General features: G+C 58.0%; 4 protein-coding genes across 4 annotated transcripts; 2 read left to right on the top strand and 2 right to left on the bottom strand.

Annotated features, from left to right (window-relative positions):
• Positions 1–20: 20 nt before the first annotated feature.
• THITE_2122078 (uncharacterized protein) lies at positions 21–1,889 on the top strand. The gene is made up of 3 exons (XM_003656800.1): positions 21–335; positions 393–587; positions 654–1,889. The coding sequence occupies exons 1-3, from the start codon at positions 284–286 to the stop codon at positions 1,592–1,594; spliced, it is 1,188 nt and encodes a 395-aa protein (XP_003656848.1). The 5' UTR covers positions 21–283; the 3' UTR covers positions 1,595–1,889.
• Positions 1,890–2,396: 507 nt separating this feature from the next.
• On the top strand, positions 2,397–3,967 carry THITE_163799 (uncharacterized protein). The gene is made up of 2 exons (XM_003656799.1): positions 2,397–3,013; positions 3,118–3,967. The coding sequence occupies exons 1-2, from the start codon at positions 2,596–2,598 to the stop codon at positions 3,903–3,905; spliced, it is 1,206 nt and encodes a 401-aa protein (XP_003656847.1). The 5' UTR covers positions 2,397–2,595; the 3' UTR covers positions 3,906–3,967.
• Positions 3,968–4,066: 99 nt separating this feature from the next.
• THITE_2122075 (glycoside hydrolase family 31 protein) lies at positions 4,067–8,653 on the bottom strand. Its single transcript, XM_003656798.1, has 8 exons — positions 8,326–8,653; positions 7,104–8,184; positions 6,602–7,048; positions 6,272–6,535; positions 6,123–6,214; positions 5,988–6,017; positions 4,699–5,931; positions 4,067–4,609 (listed from the first exon to the last, which is right to left on the bottom strand). The coding sequence occupies exons 1-8, from the start codon at positions 8,518–8,520 to the stop codon at positions 4,364–4,366; spliced, it is 3,588 nt and encodes a 1,195-aa protein (XP_003656846.1). The 5' UTR covers positions 8,521–8,653; the 3' UTR covers positions 4,067–4,363.
• A 911-nt stretch (positions 8,654–9,564) lies between these two features.
• On the bottom strand, positions 9,565–11,699 carry THITE_2122070 (uncharacterized protein). Its single transcript, XM_003656797.1, has 3 exons — positions 11,395–11,699; positions 11,027–11,299; positions 9,565–10,946 (listed from the first exon to the last, which is right to left on the bottom strand). The coding sequence occupies exons 1-3, from the start codon at positions 11,511–11,513 to the stop codon at positions 9,632–9,634; spliced, it is 1,707 nt and encodes a 568-aa protein (XP_003656845.1). The 5' UTR covers positions 11,514–11,699; the 3' UTR covers positions 9,565–9,631.
• Between the last annotated feature and the right edge of the window lie 3,343 nt (positions 11,700–15,042).

The raw sequence follows: 15,042 nt of genomic DNA, 5'->3' as shown, positions 1-15,042 counted from the left end.
GCTTCTGGCAATGACACCGTGACTGCTGTGCATGGACGCTCGGTCCACCGTCGTCGTTCCACAGCACCTCGCCCACCTGCCGTGTTTAGCGTAGTTAGAAGGTCAGAGGCCTAAACTAGGAGGTGTAAGTCAATGCTTGGCGTCTAACCCCGCCAACTTGGAGGGGCACCTAGAAGGCTTCGAAGATCACCGGACCAGACGATTTCCTTGACCCTGATCCATCTTTTACTTGACTGGAAGTTGATGTATCTCCAAAGCCCAAGTGACTTGCTCACACCACACCATGGCACCCATTGCGCAGCCGGTGACGGTCTCATTGGACGAGCTCAAAAAGGGTATGTATGCGACTCATGAACCCGGAAGTGCTGTAATGCTCACTGTTTATATGTAAGTGGCGTGTGGCGCCTCGCTAACAGGACACCATCCGCGGACAGGAACTGTGTCGCTCGAGGCACTCCGCGAGGCCTTCGGGCCAGACTCGTTGGGGATCCTCGTCGTCCGTGATGTTCCTCCCGAGTTTTCCACGTTGCGGCAGCATCTGCTGTCGTACTCCTCATACTTGGGGAACCTGCCCAAGTCACAGCTCGGTGCATATTGTCCTCCTTCAGGTCTCCTTCACAAACCACGGCCAGGCCTCTGACGGCGTCACACAGATAAACTCGAGAACGAGAAGGCCAAGTATCTGACTGGCTGGTCGCTCGGCAAGGAGACGCTCAAGAACGGCCAGGTCGACACGCTGAAGGGCTCCTTCTACGCCAACTGCGCATTCTATGTCGATCCGAAGCTGTCCTGCGCTGTGCCGACGGAGCAGTTCAACCCGGACAACTTCCCCGAGTACCTCTCACCCAACATCTGGCCGGATGAAGCCACCTTGCCAGGGTTCAGGCAGACCTTCGAAGACCTGTGCCGCCTGATCATCGACGTCGCCGTGCTGGTCGCGAGGGCGTGCGACAGGTTCGCCGAGAAGGAGATCACAGGCTATCCCCGTGGCTACCTGGAGAAGGTCGTGAGCACGTCGACGACTACCAAAGCGCGCCTGCTCCACTACTTCCCGGAGGACCCCTCGCACGAGCCGGCTCCGGTGGCCATGCCAGACGAGGTGGCAAACAGCAACGACCCGGACGAGGACGACTGGTGCGCCACCCACCTCGACCACGGCTGTCTGACCGGCCTGACGTCGGCCATGTTTGTCGACGAGTCCCAGTCGGATCCGACGGAGGCGGCGCCCGAGATCGAGCGGGCCTCGCGCGGCCTGCCGCCGCTGGCGCCTCTCCCGGAGCTCGAGGCCTCGCCGGACCCGGCGGCCGGTTTGTACATCAAGTCCCGCACCGGGCAGACGGTCCACGTCAAGATCCCGCGCGACTGCATTGCCTTCCAGACCGGCGAGGCCCTGGAGCGCATCACCGGCGGCAAGTTCAAGGCGGTGCCGCACTTCGTCCGGGGCGCCCGCGCCGCGCTGAGCGAGGGCCGCATCGCGCGGAACACGCTTGCCGTGTTCACCCAGCCGAACCTGGGCGACGAGGTGGACATGGAGCAGCACATCACCTTTGGAGAGTTCGCACGCGGCATCGTTGCGAAGAATACCGTATCTTAACGGCCGCGGGCCACGTAACACGCACAGTATGGCGGGGGATTCAATATTCTTTTGTTAGCAGGATCAACCGGTGTCCGCTCCAAGCGGCGGGCCCAGAATCGCCCGAGGACTTTGTATCCTGGAGGGAGTGCTCATGGACTTTGATTCATGGGGATGCTCCGAATTGATATTTAAGTGGAGATGCGTTGATGCGCAATGGAATCCTTGAACCCGAGTCGCGTGAGAGAAATCTCCCGACCCCTGTCCTCTGCCTAGCCGCTTTTTCTTGGCCCCGGTTCTCCTGGACGGGTAGACGTTAAAGAGGTCCCGCCAAGACTAATTTCGGCCAATTGTCGGCAATGTTTTTACACCGTCAGTACGTCGCTAAGATCGCCAAGGGGTTTGCACTATCGCCAAGGGTTAGTTCGCTAGGGGTACGGGGGGCGGCGCCAGCCCCCCATTAGTTAGGATTTAGGTTAAGGTTAGGATATAGGTTATAGTTAGGGTACGGGTTATCCTCGTTTTCTTTTTTTTTCGATTTGGTGGAGGTATTATAAAGTTGTTGTTGTTGCGAGTCTTTACGATTTTACATTGTTGATGTTCGAAGTCGTGGCGGCCCCGCTCACCCTTGGCGATTTGTAATTACTTGTACGCGGCAGTCTCCGAAATTAGTCTTGGCGGGACCTCTTTAACGACGACCCCTGGACGCCGCCGCGGGGGTTCCCTTGTCCACAGGCCGCTCGCGACTCGCCTGCGGCGCGAGCCAGCAACCAAAATTGCCGCTCCGAGGGCCGACTTTTGACGTCGCCCCGAGTCGGTCTTTCGACCGTCCACTCCTTCATCCTTTTTGTTCGCTTTACTGCGGTAGCTTTTCTTCGGTCCTGGGTGCAGATTCCAGTTTTCAGTATTTGCTCTATTAATTCAATTATTCAATTGCCTGTTTTTGCCTGCCGCAGACCGCTCAGGGCGAAGGGACGGCACGATCTCGACTTACACGGCCGTTGCCGAGGCATCCGACCAACATGTTGGTGGCACCCAACCTCGTCGCCCTGCCGGCCGTAGGGCTACTGCTGTTGGGAATGGGAACGGTGTCAGCAACCCCCAGGTCCGCCGGCCTCGTCGCCCGGCAAGGCGCGAACCCGACCGACCCCTGGGTCACCGTCGACGAGGAAGGCATCCCGAAGACCGTCACCCCCGTCCTGACCACCATCAGCGGCACTCCGACCCTGCTCTCCGCGCCGCCGCCCGACCTGACCGCCACCCTGTTCACCAAGCACCCGAACAGCATCCTAACCACAAGCACCGGCCCCGCCGAACCAGTCCCCACCAACGACAACGGCACTGCTGCCTTCCCGCCCTGCAGCAACACCGACGGCGAGTTCAAGCCGTTCTGCCGACCCAAGCACAACGACGTCTACCACCCTGATACAACACACTACAGTATGTCTCATCATCATCTCTTTTCTCCCCTCACCCCGTTATCCTCAAACCCCGGCCCGCTGCTAACCCATGCCTCTCCTCCTCCTCCTCCTCCTCCCGTCCAGTAACCTGGGACACGTCCATCTTCAGCGCCCCGAACAGCACAACCGTCAAGATCATCGGCTTCTACGTCTTCAACGACACCGTGATCCCCACCACCGGCCCGCCGTCAGGCGAGGAAGAGGCCTTCAGCTCCGACGACCTGCCCGCGGGGTGGGGGTTCTACCAGTGGCGCGTGGAGCGCTCGCTGCTGACGACCCCCTCCCTCTCAGCCGCGAACGTGACGCTGCGGATGGTCGCGCTGTCGCACAGCGGCGACGGCAGCAGCGGCGACGGCAGCTCCTCCTCCTCGGCGGGGACGGCGCGCTGGTTCGCGGGGCCGACGGTGACGGTGCGGTACCGGCCGGCGCCGCCGCCGCGGCCGGCGCGCAAGGCCAAGACGCCGGCCGACACGGCGGCGCTGTACGTCGCGCTGCCGCTGGTCTTCGGCTTCGCCGCGCTCGTCATCGCCGGCACCTTCTTCTGGAACCGGCAGGCGCGCGGCGCGCTCGGCGCCGGCGGCAGCATCATGGGCCGCGGTGGGGCGCGCGGGCGGCGGCTTGGTGGTGGTGGTGGCGGGAGGAGGAAAGCCGCTGCTGCCGGACTCCGGGTCGGGGTCGGCCCGAGCAAGAAGGACCGGGCGCGGAACCAGGAGCAGGCGATTCGGCTGATGGATAGGGACGGGGCGGGCTCGGATGCGGAAGAGGAGGCTTGGGAGGAAGGGTGGGCGCGTGGGAGTGGGGAGGGGGCGGGAGAGGAATCCTCGCGGAGAGGGAGACAGGGAGCTGGCAGGGCGGATAGGAAGTGGGTATAAAAAGGGGGGAATATACAAAAGTTAGATCAGTCATTGGATACGGAATCAACGAGATATCATTCATCTGTTGTTGATCCCAAATCTTGAAGAGGAACTCCTTCCGCCGCTCAAGTCTGGTCAAATGGATCGGGTTTTCATCAGCGATTCAAATGAACCGTGGGTAAAGACGAAGGTGCCGTACATGCGCGTATGCGGTATTTGTGTAACTACGACAGGAAGCTGGCCAGCAGAAGCTCCCGCCACTCATCACAGACTACACGGTAAACATCACAAGAGTCTATACAGTATAATCATTATTGTCCAGAGGCCCGGGTCCTCACCTTATCCCCCTACCCTTCGACCCATAACATCCCTCCTGGCGCTGATTAGAACAAAAGCAAATCAGGATACCCTCCGAAGCCCAAGCCCGCGATCCCCTACTCCAGACGCCCAGCAATACCGTTACCTAGGACCGACGCCTACTCCCACGTAAGTTCCCACGCCGCCGCCCAGGCCCCTTCCGGGGACAGGTCATGCAGCCCCTGCACGGACAGGACGGCGCTATCTGCGGAGTAGCTCCAGCGCGAGGTCGCAAGCAGATTCCCATTCAACCAGACCATCGAGGGAGCCTCGGGGAGCCCCAAGACGGTGACATTCGCGAGGCGGTTGGTGTCGACGTAGTTGCCTTCCGGCCGCGCAGCGACCGAGTTGTTCGTGGCGGAGAACTGTTTCCGTGTCAGTTCTGATCAGCCTGGGGTCATCCGTCCAGTTGACGGCGAGCAGACAAGAAGAGAGAGTGAGCGAGCGGACTTACATGCACCCACGTCACAGCGTCCGGTTCCAAGCTCTCGCCGTCGTCCAGGTAAAGCTCACCCTCGGCCGAGCCGTCCCTATCCAGCGCCACAATGAGCCCCCACGGATTCCTGCGGCTCTCCGTGGTGGTCATTCCCGGCTCCTGGGTGGGGACCACGTTGCCGCCGCGCAGATACAGCGGGATATGGCCGAGCGGGGCGTCAATTGTAACGTTCTGGCCAGGCTCAACCCCCTTGACGGCCGCCAGGGTGTACCAGTCGTACCAGACGGTGCCGTCGCCGACGCCGGGGAACACGACGCCGACGGTCGAGGCGCCCTGCTCCAAGCACGGGGTGACCATGAGGGCGCTGCCCAGCATGAACTGCCGGTCCGCATCTGCAAGCCAAGGCTCGGCGGGGAACTCCCACGCCAATGCCCGCATCACGGTGCTGCCCTCCAGACTCGCCCGCGCCATGAGCGTGTACATGTAGGGGAGCAGCGAGTACCGAATGCGCATGGCCGTCTTGGTCGCCTCGGCAACACTGCTCCAGACGTACGGCTCCTGGCTGATGGCGCCGAGGATGTTGTGGTTCCTGTAGAAGGGGAAAAAGGCGCTGAGCTGCATCCACCGCGAGCACAGCTCGTAGTCGGTGTTGCCGGCGAACCCGCAGGTGTCGACGCCGAACATGGGGATGCCGAAGATGGAGAACGACAAGGCCTGTGGGATGCTGAAGTACATGTACGCCCAAAGGGCGGCATTGTCGCCTCCCCAGTGCCCTGCCCATTTCCCGGAGCCGGCGAATGTGCTGCGCCCGATGATGAAAGGCCGTTTGCCCTCGTGCACCTTCAGCAGGGCTTGGTACGTGGCGTTGAGGATCATGTGGCCGAACAGGTTGTGCACGTCGTACTCAAGGTAGCCGCCATGGTGCGTTGCGTTGGGGCTCACCGCATGCCCTGCCAGCTCGCCGTTGCTGTTGTTAATCACGTAAGGCGGCCAGTTCACGTTCCTCGCTCCCGACGTTGGCGTGGTGCGGTAATAAGACGTCGAGGTCGGGGCCTGCGTAGTTGCTGTCGCTGCCTCCTGCTGGCGCGATGCAGACGAGGCCGACATCGCTTCGGACGAGTTTGTGGAGTTGAAGCCCTCCGGGTATTGCAGCACCAGATTGCCCGGCTCTCCGGGTAACTCGAAAGGCGGATGGGCTGGGTTCAGCGTCAAGTTCCCGGTTCCACAGCTTCCGACGCAAAATGACGAAACCTGAGCCAGTTAACATTCGACGATCAAACGTGACAACAGATAGATCTCGTCCTTACCTCGGACATGTCGATCCATATCCCGTCAAACTGTTCAAGTTAGCCCTTGGCGCTCAACCGCAACTTCTCGACCCGAAAGCTGTGGTGCAGAGCCCCTGAGACCTGCAAAACAAAGCTGGCGAGACATTGACTTACAGCCACCTTCTTCGAATACCTCAATATCTCGTCAATCCACCAGTCGATCGCCCCGCCGCCATCAAGCACAGCTCCCACCCAGTCGGGAAATACTGCCCATTGTTAGCACGGAAGTTCAAGGAGTCTCATCGGCATCAACATCTATCTACCTGTATAGCCAGGCCAAACGGCTCCGTAGTATATGGAGCCATCTGGATTCAACATAAAGGCCTTGGCCTCAACTCCGCGATCATATGGAGGGTAGGCATCGTCCGGATTCTCGGGATTGGGGGCATAGATGGCGGAGTCGATGATCGGAACGTAATGCTGATGGTTGGCATGAAGCTTTGCGAGAAACTTGGAGCCTTCGGTGTACCCGAAGCGCACCGGATCATTCTCAAAGTCTCGGTACTGCTTCATGTAATCGATGTCGGCTGCCGTAAGTTAGCACTGACGATACTTCACCCATCTGTTCTTCTTCAAACAAGAGTCAGACTCACTCCAGATCGTCTCCAGTGGTATCTCGAATCTGGCAAAATTGTCGACGACGTCCTCCACCTCTGCCCAACTCTTGTATCCCCAGCGGCACTGGTGGAAGCCAAGGGACCAGTACTGCTGCATGGCGGGCAATCCGACTGCGGTCTGCTGGTAGGCTCGGATGACGTCCTGTGCCTTCGGACCACTGTAGAAGTACAAGTCAATGCTCCCGCCCAGCGTCCTCCACGTGACGCTCGACGGTCGCAGGAGGATCTCCTGCGCATGGGCGTTCCGGAGGAACACGCCATGCGTGTACGAGACGTACTTGTTCGCCTTGTCCGTCGTGTTCTGGACATAGGTCAACTCACCCGAGTCGTCAGCAACGAAATATCTCGTGTCAAGATAGATCGGATGGCTGCCGTAGAGGTTCGCGTCGATGGTGTCCCCGACGTCGGCAGCGAACAAAGTTCCTGAGATCTATCAGCGACGTCGCCCTGTCGGCAACCAGAAACCTGCCACACTCACTCGTCAAATTATCGCCAAGGCGGAAGCCATGGATGACTTCGCCGAGGCCGTACAGATTGTAGCGCTCGGGGAGCGCAGACGCGAATTCGACGAATTGGTCCTCATAAACGAGAACCTTCCCTTCCGTCGAGAAGAGAGTGTCATTCGTCTCTCTGCGCTTGACGGAGAAGGAGAAGGTAGGGTCGTTCGACCAGGACACAATCAAGGCGGAGTCGGATTGCTGATACCGAGCACCGCGAGGAGGCCGCGGGACGAGCACCTCCGGAAGGAGGAACCAGCTCTCGTTTTCCGGGCTGATGAAACGGGGCCGGATATCGACATGAACACGATCATCGGCTTGGAAGTCGACAGACAGAGAAAGGTGCTCAATGTCGTTTCCATAGACGTTGCACGCAGGTCCAGCGAGGTCCAATTCCGCCGTGAAGCCACCCTCGGTCTCGTCGATGTTGGAGGCCTTGTAGCCCGGGCAAACAGTCTGGGGGTCGACTGCTTCGGGATCGATGATGTTGGGCAAGACGTTCCGGCCCAAGGTGGCAGAAGCTGGAATGGTAAAGACGGGGGCGGGGGCAACAGTCTGATTCGGCTGCCACGATGTCCGCGAGACGGCTGAATGATCGTAGTCACCCGAAGCGGCCCTGAGACAGAACCCAGTAATCCACAATAGCAACGTGAAGGAGAACATTGCGATGGCGGATTGTATGAACCGGGAGGATCCCGTAGCTTTTGACCTTGGTATTCGTGAGCGCCGCTTGAACGAGTAGGTGAGAGCAAAGAGGAACAACAAAAGGAAGAGGCCGAGCGGGATATAAATTCCTAGCCCCAGAATCCATGTGCCGGAGTGCTGCGGTGCCCGGCCAACCTGATCGAGCTTTGTTGGTTCTCCGATGTATGCGTCGGGCCCTTCCTGCAGCTGCACGTCCTGTTCCTCCGCGTCCAAAGTGACGTCAAGAATGCCGGTTCCTTCCGCGAAGGCTGTCGCGATGCCACCGACTAAAATCAACACGGACTGAACGAGGGTGGCCGTTGATGAGGAGCGCCATAACGGCGGCGGTGACTTAGACTTGGGAGCGGCGGACTGAACCTGACAGGCGGTAATAATCAGCGAGCCGGCAGGCCCCCTCGGCGGTGAGACACGGTATAGGAGATGAGGGGATTCGGCCCGTTCAACAGTCGTGTGCGCAGATATGCACCTCTGCATATGGAGCCGAGCTGTCCCACTTACAAGACCGGTACAACCGCGGATCCCGACGACGGATCGGCGAGGAGGCCATGCGGGGTATGAAGTGATCTCGGCCGAGCTTGTACTTGTGTATGTGTTTGTGTCCCGGCTGGGAAACGGTCTCGATCCGGGGAACCGGCCCTTATGCTTGACCGCTAAAGGTCGGGCGGCTCGAGTCGGCGATGCTGCAGGCTCCATGACGACTGGCCTCAGTCGATACTATGCCGACTCAGCATCTGCTCAAGATTGAGTGCGCGGATGGGTTTAGTTAGCCCCCCCCAACCTCGTGGCCGGAAACGTCGCGTGCGGCCTCGCTGTTATTGCTCTCGTCACCTCGTCACCCTGTGTTGCGTTGCGACGATGCACGGGTCGGTGCGGTGTTGCGCAAGTGCCTCGACTCGAGACGGTAACGCTGCACTTAGACCTGGCTGGAGGGGGTATGCCGGCACATAATAAGGCAACGTTATGTCGCGTGTCCGTGAGACATGCGATAATGCTTGCTTGGGACTGGCGATCGAGAGCGGGGCAATTGCAGCTCGGTGTCACACACGCTCGGGTTGGATGCGTCCAGACGCCAGGCTACCTTGCACAGTGTTGAGAAGGACATTTATTAGGGCTGCTCATCCGAACCGGTGAGCCGGTCAAGTGGATCATGTTTCTCCTTTCATCAATGGGAATCTGGAAGGAGCGAATTGCTCGGCCAAAAGGCCCAAGCCCTCCAGTGTGCTCCTTGAACGCGCGGAACGCTCCCCTGACATACAGTTTACCCACAGCTCAGACTAAAAGTTCGGCACTCCGTGCACTCCACGAAACCATCACGGCAACACACACATCCGTTGAGACAGGGAGCTGCTATCCCTAAGAGACTCGCTACATGCCGATATCAGGGGCTTCCGTCTCCATTATTTCAAAAGGCACCTCATGGAGATGGAGGGCACGTCCCATTGGCGGCCCCCTTACCCTCCCTCGCCCCATACCCTACCCCATGCGCCTTTCGACATGTACGTTTTGCCTGGAGACGACCTCCGTCCCAAGTACGCCCCTAACCACATAAACACCATCAGGCTTTCATCCAGAGTTGTCCTGTGTGACCCAACCGAATATGGCAAAACGAAAGACGGTCCCCAGATTGTCCCCCCAAACCCAGAACGAGGAGCGAAAAAAATGGCCATTTGATATCATGGATATGCCCACGCTTGACGCCCGTCCCGTAACTCCGTCATGTCGAGAAACTCCGTCGCTGATATCCACAACATAGCCCAAGGGAATCTCCAACAAAAACATTAAGCGACCGAATTGACCCAAACCATCAGTAACTGAAATCGACAGGCCCCAATTGGGACAACACCTTTGCTTCTTGCGATGTTGTTGCTGTCGCTGTCGTGTTCGACGTCGCGCTCCCACCAGTATCCGAATGCGACGTGCTCCCTTGCGATGGCTGCAGCTCGAGCTGCGGCTCAACGGGCGGGATCCCGCTGTCCGAGAAGCCAAAATCGCGCATTTGCTGGAAGCTCCAACTCGGCTCGAAGCTGCGACTGTTCCACGCGTGTGCCACCCGCTCGTACATCTCGTCGATCTGCTCCAGACTGATCTTGCTGGTCTCGTACACCATGCACCACACGAAGGCGATGGACAAGATGCAGAAGGCGCCCCACACAAAGAACACCCTCGAGCCCAGGTCAACCGCTCCCGACGAGGTATTAACCATGTACGGCGTGCCGAACGCGATGCCGAAATTCAAAAGCCAGTTCGAGGCCGTCGAGACCGACATGGATTTCGCGCGTACTTTCAGGGGGTATATCTCCGACGTGACGACCCAGGTGACCGGCCCCCAGGATGCCGCGAAGAAGAAAATATCGATGGCGACAAAGATGATGAGGATCTGGTTCTGGGTCGTTTGGTTGTTGTTCCCGGTCGCAGTGGCAAAGGAGGCGATCAGCAGCTGGCTAAGAGCCATACCAATTGCCCCGACGATGAGCAGCCGCCGTCGGCCCCAGGACTCGACGACGAACAAGCCTGGGAACGTCGACACCATGTTGATGACCTGCATAATCAGAGAAATAGTGAAGGGGTTATCGATGCCGGCCCCGTTGAAGAAGGTCGTGCCGTAATACATGATGAAGTTGATGCCTGTCAGTTGCTGCAGCATCTGCAGGCCGCAGCCCGTGAGCGTCCGGCGGCCGAGATGGGGTTCGCCGAAGATGACGTCTTTGTACGTGTCTGGCCCCAGAGCCAGCTCGTACTCGTGGTTCGCCTGGATCTCGGCCAGTTCCTCGATCAGCGCCGGGTGTGTGATATCGAGCCGGCGGAGGCGGCTCAGTGACAATGCAGCGGCGTCCTTGAGCCCACGCTTCACCAGGTAACGAGGTGTTTCGGGGAGAATCAGCAGACCCAAGGCCAAGACGACAGCCCAGATGAGCTGGAGGCCCATGGGGATACGGTACGCCGCAGCCGAGTCAAGACGGTAGGTGAGGATGTTGACGGTAGCCGCGGCAAGGAGTCCCACCGTGATAGAGAGCTGATACGCGCAGACTAATGTGCCTCGAATCCACTTCGGCGCCATTTCCGACTGGTACAATGGGACCAGCACGGAAACTATCCCTACACCGATGCCCGCCAAAGCCCTAACACCCGACCGAGTCAGCACCGCAGCCAAGAACGAAAAACATCGGACTGGCGCTCAAGGTTCAACGTATAGACGCACCTTCCCACCACGAGCTGCGCTATCCTGGTGGCGCACACCTGGATTACGGCGCCGACGCAGAAGACTCCAATGGCGGCGATCAGCGAGGGCCGTCGGCCCCAGAGATCCCCGACTGGGGCCGACAACAGCGCACCGACGGAGGTGCCGGCGCTGAGCATCGCAACTATCATCGATACCTGGCTCGGATACAGACCAGGATTGCCTTCCGGGTCTTTGTAACCCGTCGTGAAATCGTCCTTAAACGTCGCCATGGCCAGAATCCCGTTGATTGCGCTGTAGCAGACAACACACCGTCAGCCTCCCCGCCCATCCAGCAGACCGTTTTGCGATTGATATTCCCCCAAGTTCCCCCAAACCGAGCAGCTTACCCAGTGTCGTAGCCGAACAGCAGTCCACCGGTGGCGACAAAGAGCCCGACCATGATCGCGGGCGCCGAAGAGCCAGCGACATTGTCGGGCTTGTGCCAGCCCATGGCGAAGACCGCCATGGTGGAAGGAGGAGGCGCCCCTTTCAAGCCAGATTTGATGTCGCTGCCGCCAGAACAATCAGGCGTTGACGATGCGAGGTTATAAGACGTGCTGTTCGACCATGTGAAGCGAGAGGTTTGTCGTTGGCCCCGGGCCCGGGCAATATGGGGCAGGATGGAGGGAGGATTGCGGGCGAGAGAGGCTTCGGATTAGCAGCCAGTTTTAGCCCGCAGTCGAGGCAGCGCGCTGTGATTGGCCCAGCTCCCCTCTGAGCCAGCCCAGGGAGCCCCGTGCTTTCGCAGGCCCGCAAAGACCGGGAGCAGCACACCCTCCCCTTCTCGTGCCAAGCGTGCGCGAAAAGTCACCCCCCAGACTGACCCTGGTCATGGGCCCTGCCCTTAGCCCACCTTTACCGGATCTGGTGCTGACACAGAAAAACCGTGCCATCCATGGTTGGCTTCGCCAAGGCGACCCGACACAGCTCGCCGGTAGTTATGTCATTCAAAAGTTCAGGTCGTTCCCTCTTGAGCGCAGAAGCCGGAATCTATCGCGTGTTTACACTGCGCTACACTGCGTAGTACTGTACTCGATCGTTAAAGTCGAGTCCCCTGGTAACCACGATGTCAACACAATTGAATTGGGACGGGATGGGTCACTTCCGGGGTGGATTGGTGCCCACTGTGGGGGAATCCAACCCGCTCCCGCAGGAAAGTGGGAACGCCCCCTCTGGCCATTGAGACGAGGCACCAAGGAAGGTTCGGTGGGTCATTGGCAGACACCGGCCAATCAAGGCGCGAGCAGCATGCTGTGTGGGCCAAAATTGAACAATCCCCGGAAATCCCCGTTAGCGCTGCGGAACTCGCTACTGCGTACTTGCGCATAAACCGTTCTGGAACCACTGCAAAAGCTGTGACCAGTGGCTGAAATATTGTTCAAACCTGGAGCCGGACGGTAGTTAGATGTTAGCGGGGATTTGTCAAGTAGCCTGGCCTGGCACTGCGCTAACTCAGGTACACTAGTGTACTGTACGGATTGGTGGATTCCCATACGATACTGGTTGTTGAGAACTCTCCGTCAAAATGACTGGGATTCCCACTGTGCACGTTAGTGAATGTACAACTCGAAGGGATTGATGGATGACCATCCAACGCACGAGCGCACCAGCAGTGCGGGTGGATTGATTCCATCTGAGACCATTCCGATCGCACTGTGACTCTTCGACTCCCGTTGTCTTTGGATGGTGCAGCAGAAAAGGGAAAGTCGTGTCTCAGTCTGCCGCCACTGGCAGGGTTTGCTCAGTGTGCTGGGGAACGAGGGGAGAGCCAGCTGAAAGGTTCGCAGTGGCAATTAGCACGTGCGGACCCCACTCCACTTTGTTAGTGTAGCATGTACGGAACACTGTGGTACCCGAGGGCCAAAGGAAAAGTGGGTATTTTCGCAGCCCTCTCTTCTTCCAGAAGAGAGGGGCACAAAATCGCCGGACGTCACAAAATTGCCGGACAATCACCGACATACCAAAATCTATACTAAATTTTGTTAGTATAAACTTCAACTTCAAATATCTCAACAACGACTTAACTAAAATTAATAAAACTTTAAAATAGTATTCCCTAGTATAATAGCTTTATATTTTGAAAATTTAGTTTTTTTTAGGATAGGGTTAGGGTTATATATATATTTTTCCCTTTGGGTTAGGGTTAACTATAGCTGTCCGGTAAAAAGTGTCTGTCCGGCGATTTTGTGCCCCTCTCTTCTGGAAGAGAGGGCTGCGAAAATACCTACTTTTCCTTTGGCCCTCGGGTATTTGTCTCAATTTTCGGTCGGTGGATCCAAAGTGTGTTAGCGTAGTAAGGAATCCATCAAAGCGTGGCCAATAATTCTTGGCCAAGCGGAGTCAGTAACGGGGCACGCCATACAGTGCTGATAACTGTATGCACATACTGTGAGCGTATTGGTCTCCTCAAGTTCATGTCTCTTGAATCCATCAGGAGACCTCCGTCAACAACCTAACCGACAACAGCCGAGGCCGTTGAGCCATCTCTTGGCCCACCCTTGTCCCGACCTCGAAAATGGAATGAGCTTGCTGTCAAAATCTCGACGCGGTCCCGCAGCTCAGACCACTCATTCGTGTATGTACGGTTCCGTATTTGGTGCGCAGCGTCGAGTCTGTGCCACCAACATTTCCATGGATGATTGCCTCAACCACTAAACCAACGAGCCGCCAACAACAGGTTGCCGATTCCTCTCCGAACGGCGATGGAGCTTCGGGGCGCCAGCACCTACCCTGCCTTCTCTGCCCTGATCTGTGCTGTGATCCGATACTCTTCCCAACACTTACACTACAACCGCATACAGCGCCCCGAATTCGTTTCTCTCGATTCTTGCCTGCTCCTAGTCCGTTACACGGTCAAGCTTGAGGGAACCGATTTGCCGGTATTCTTCATGTTCTTTTGAGGTTATAGCACAGCAGACTGCGAACTTTCAGGGGGGATGTGGCTTGAAATGCGGACGCTTTTGGCTTCAGCCGCTCCAGAGCGCTGTCATTCCGAACGCTAAAAGGTCAACGGTTCCCCGGCTAAGAGCGCCATCCTCCCTCCCATCTGCCGCCGGTTTGTTGTCGTTCTCCTGCGACTTGCCCAAACGTGTCCTAGTTATACACTAGTGACCAGGCTCAAATGCGGAACTCTTTAATCTTGCCGTTGCTAATGAGGAGGTGAATTCGCCGAGGAGCCCAGACCCAACAATATGCTCACCCAGGGCTGCACACCGATAAACTAAGCGGCCAAGCCGGCCAAAGGACAGCTTGCTAGCATCTTCTGGATTCCCGCCTTTCGGACTTTCTTGGAAACGGGCGGTCATGGATGAGGGCTGCACCTCGTATTGGCTGCCCGCCATCACTGACGCCCGCGCCGTCCAGAAGCAGCCTGTTTGGGGACCACGAGCTGCAAGTCTCGAAAAATGGCTTACTAGCTGCCGGATTCGCCTGAGGGGAAAGCGCTGCTGGCTCGTGCATTAAATCAAGGCGTTCCAGGGCGCACCAGCGTGCAACCTCGTTTGCCTTGAAAAAGGGGCAATATCATGGAGGGGACGAAATGAACAAACTCAGACCACGGATGACCACTGCTTGCTTCCTCAGCTTCAAGCCATCCAACTCCAGAGGAGGCTACAGAGAAACACATTACAGACCCATATGCCCAGACCAACACCTCCCGCTTTTCCTGATCGCATGTAGCTAATATCCCGGTGTTGCCTTACTTGGACCTGACACAATCCTCAGCTCAACGCGGTGGAACGGGCGCCAGCTCCAACCGCGGCCACTAGGAGTTGACAGCATCCAGCCTGCCTGCCTAGGAAGGGAGAAGCTTGGTGGCGGAAATCCGCCGGTCCCCAATTTCCAAGCCAACACTTCCGTCTACAAGCAACGATGCCGACTCGGACCACCGTTGCGTACCTACTCAGTTTACTTCACTCCGGAGCAACCCCAAAAGTAAGCAGGAGCTACGGATATGGAGGAATGTTTGGGACGAGGCACGCTTGTGTGGACGGCTC

This window comes from Thermothielavioides terrestris, chromosome 5, assembly GCF_000226115.1.
Source record: "Thermothielavioides terrestris NRRL 8126 chromosome 5, complete sequence".
Classification (NCBI taxonomy): Eukaryota; Fungi; Ascomycota; class Sordariomycetes; order Sordariales; family Chaetomiaceae; genus Thermothielavioides; species Thermothielavioides terrestris.
The sequence above is the reverse complement of the archived record's forward strand: the minus strand, read 5'-3'. Positions and strand labels throughout refer to the sequence as shown.

Excerpts from the sequence above, each read along its gene's own strand:
- THITE_2122078 (XM_003656800.1), top strand. The coding sequence starts at position 284 with ATGGCACCCATTGCGCAGCCGGTGACGGTCTCATTGGACGAGCTCAAA. Across the intron at positions 336-392 it reads ATTGGACGAGCTCAAAAAGG|TGGCGTGTGGCGCCTCGCTA; the intron begins GTATGTATGCGA and ends TTTATATGTAAG. Across the intron at positions 588-653 it reads CCTGCCCAAGTCACAGCTCG|ATAAACTCGAGAACGAGAAG; the intron begins GTGCATATTGTC and ends GGCGTCACACAG.
- THITE_163799 (XM_003656799.1), top strand. The coding sequence starts at position 2,596 with ATGTTGGTGGCACCCAACCTCGTCGCCCTGCCGGCCGTAGGGCTACTG. Across the intron at positions 3,014-3,117 it reads CCCTGATACAACACACTACA|TAACCTGGGACACGTCCATC; the intron begins GTATGTCTCATC and ends CCTCCCGTCCAG.
- THITE_2122075 (XM_003656798.1), bottom strand. The coding sequence starts at position 8,520 with ATGGAGCCTGCAGCATCGCCGACTCGAGCCGCCCGACCTTTAGCGGTC. Across the intron at positions 7,049-7,103 it reads CCTTGGCGATAATTTGACGA|GAACTTTGTTCGCTGCCGAC; the intron begins GTGAGTGTGGCA and ends GATAGATCTCAG. Across the intron at positions 5,932-5,987 it reads TATGGATCGACATGTCCGAG|GTTTCGTCATTTTGCGTCGG; the intron begins GTAAGGACGAGA and ends TAACTGGCTCAG.
- THITE_2122070 (XM_003656797.1), bottom strand. The coding sequence starts at position 11,513 with ATGGCGGTCTTCGCCATGGGCTGGCACAAGCCCGACAATGTCGCTGGC. Across the intron at positions 11,300-11,394 it reads CTGTTCGGCTACGACACTGG|CGCAATCAACGGGATTCTGG; the intron begins GTAAGCTGCTCG and ends TGTCTGCTACAG. Across the intron at positions 10,947-11,026 it reads GCGCAGCTCGTGGTGGGAAG|GGCTTTGGCGGGCATCGGTG; the intron begins GTGCGTCTATAC and ends GTCGGGTGTTAG.